This window comes from Watersipora subatra, chromosome 2 (genome assembly GCF_963576615.1).
Source record: "Watersipora subatra chromosome 2, tzWatSuba1.1, whole genome shotgun sequence".
Lineage (NCBI taxonomy): Eukaryota > Metazoa > Bryozoa > Gymnolaemata > Cheilostomatida > Watersiporidae > Watersipora > Watersipora subatra.
Genome location: NC_088709.1, coordinates 41,783,596 through 41,786,226, shown reverse-complemented (window position 1 = coordinate 41,786,226; position 2,631 = coordinate 41,783,596). Strand labels below are relative to the sequence as shown.

Sequence of the window (2,631 nt, the reverse complement as noted above, 5' to 3'; positions counted from 1 at the left end):
GAGCTCCTGTAGTGTTGGTTGAAGTACATCGAATATAATAATAATTCATCAATCCATAACTGTGTTACTATTGCTTGACAGATCTAAAACATAGGTAATTCTTATTCACTCTGCAGGAGACAGTCTTAGATATGCTCACCAAACTACAGGTAAAACATGTGAAAAATTTTGAAATGATTGCAATTATTTGCATCCCTGCACACAAATTGCTGATGAGAAATGTCAGAACACAAGAGATGAATTTCAAGCAGTCTAATTGTAAAATGCTTTAAATTAAGCTCACCTGTATTATTGTAACAATGCGTACCCTCTCTCTCACCAGACTGCTCCATCTTTGTTGAGATAATCACAGTACTGTTCCCGAACCATCTTTGCAGCTTCAGTTGGTCTAACGGATCGAGCTTCAACACTAGGTATAGTGTCTGCTAGATTAGACGGTTCTCGAAGTAATGGTGGCACTGTTCCTTCAGGAGGATGGCAAGAACTACGAATCCCATTGTGAAGAGCGCAGCAAGCCAATACAATGGTTCTAGTTTTATCTAGCTGAAGGTCAATGCGACAAAATAAAATTTGCCATGTCGAAGAGAGAATTCCAAAAGAGTTTTCAATTAGTCTTTTAACCCGTGGCAACCGGTAATTAAAAATTCTTCTCTCATCTGTCAAAACCCTTTTTGGATATGATCGCATCGAGTGAGATTTTAAAGGAAAGGCCTCATCGGCTAATATTACATATAGTAAAGGTTCTTTACACCCTGGCAGCAAACGGGCAGGCGGTACATTAATATTATTGCTGGTCAATGATGCCTGCAGCGTACTGACTTCAAAAACACCTCCATCTGAAGTTCGACCTTGTGCCCCAACATCAACATACGTAAAAGAGTAATTGGCGTCACACATAGCCAGCAAGATAATTAATTCCTGTCTCTTGTAGTTATGGTACTCAGACCCAGCACGCCAAGGCTTGTTCATCATGACATGTTTGCCGTCAAGGGCACCAATGGCATTTGGGAAATTCCATTTCTGTTCCAAATCAGTTGAGATGTTGAGCCATTCTTGTACACTAAACGGAGTTTTAATAAAGTCATCTTTTAAACAATTGTATATTGCTCTTGAAGTCTCAGAAATTATTTGTGATACGCTAGCAACTGAGATGTACCATTCATAATGCAGCTGAGGTAAACTAGCGCCGGTAGCTAAATATCTCAGCGTTACCATCAATCTTTCTTCGGCAGTAATAGCTTCTCTATAGTGGGTATCTAGCTTCTTTATTTCTATCTCCACTTTCGATAAAACTAAGCGAAACTCTTCTTTAGACAATCGGAAGTAATTTTGGAACGTGCCAATCCGGTTGGACGGTAGCTCGTCATCACCAGTAGCATCGATTAGCTTTGGCACAGTTGAATAAAAAGCACCATTTATGGTACGTGATCCAGTAATTGGACCGACCCATAGTTTACCCTTTCTCAAATCTTCGTACAAATACACAGAACATGCAGTAGTACAATCATGTGAAAAGTCGGTTTGGGTCACAAATCGAGGAAAGATTTTTCCGAAAATTAATAGGCAATATATATATGAGCAATCTTTATTGTGGTAATCAATAGTCATATTTTACAGTATGTTTTCCACAAGGTACCACAGCAAGTAAACGAACTAAAAAGCAATGTACAACAAAAAGTATTGTTTAAACAAAAAGTGGACAAACAAAAACTCTGTGAAAATAGTTATGCATATCTATGACAACAAATTTCTAGTTATGAAAACAACCAATGTATAATGTTAAAATAGGTGAGACTAGATGGTTAATGGTATTATTGGTCAGAGAATAGTAGGTGTAGTTTGAGTTTGGTTTTAAAAGATTTTACAGGTGTTGTAGGGTAGAACACATGTAGGCCATATATAAGATAAGAATGGATAAAATTATAGTAATATAGTCTGGCAATATCAAAGTTCATAAGATGACGAATGTTATAAAATAAACCTAGGTTAGATGATATGTTATTTGAAATGAATGAGATGTGGTCTGGTTGATGACAAAGCCAAGTAGTTTAAAAGTAGATTGTCTTGTTAGGGTACTGTCGAATATAGAAATTGTCAGAGGGCAATGCAATCGTGGAGTTACTAAGATATAGTGAGGTTTCGATAAATATAAGCAATATTTTTTCTAACGGTTGGTGTAATCAGGCACAGTGACAATTAATAAAATTATGTGAATTGAAACATTGATGAAACACCGTAAACAATATTGTTAAATTAAATGTTAACAATATGAATAGCTTAAATAGTTGACTATACAATGTACATCCAAATTAAAATATGCGTACATACCTGTTTTTCTTTGGCTTCATCTAAAACTATAACGGTTGCAGCTGCAGCACAACATAGTAGTAAATCGTCGTTGTCTTGTTCCATCATTGAAAAAAATTACTTTTGACGAACTAAATTATTACTATTATTACTATAAGAATTACTGTAAGAAGCAGTGTGGGCGTGCTATGAATCAATGGCAAGGTTATCGTTTCCGTTTATGGTGATAAGCGCTCAAAATGGAATAGGTATCATAGTTGTATTTAATTGGTTAAAATAATGACCCATTTTGTATAATCGGAGTTGGAGTTGGTCCAGTGTAAA

At 36.1% G+C, this 2,631-nt stretch overlaps 1 protein-coding gene across 1 annotated transcript; it reads right to left on the bottom strand.

Annotated features, from left to right (window-relative positions):
• Positions 1–315: 315 nt before the first annotated feature.
• On the bottom strand, positions 316–2,412 carry LOC137388216 (uncharacterized). Its single transcript, XM_068074719.1, has 2 exons — positions 2,329–2,412; positions 316–1,386 (listed from the first exon to the last, which is right to left on the bottom strand). Exons 1-2 carry the CDS (start codon positions 2,410–2,412, stop codon positions 316–318), a joined length of 1,155 nt encoding a protein of 384 aa, XP_067930820.1.
• Positions 2,413–2,631: the final 219 nt, after the last annotated feature.

Coding starts and splice junctions, on each gene's coding strand:
- LOC137388216 (XM_068074719.1), bottom strand. CDS start 2,412: ATGGAACAAGACAACGACGATTTACTACTATGTTGTGCTGCAGCTGCA. Junction 1,387..2,328: donor ATGAAGCCAAAGAAAAACAG/GTATGTACGCAT, acceptor ACTGTGCCAAAG/CTAATCGATGCTACTGGTGA.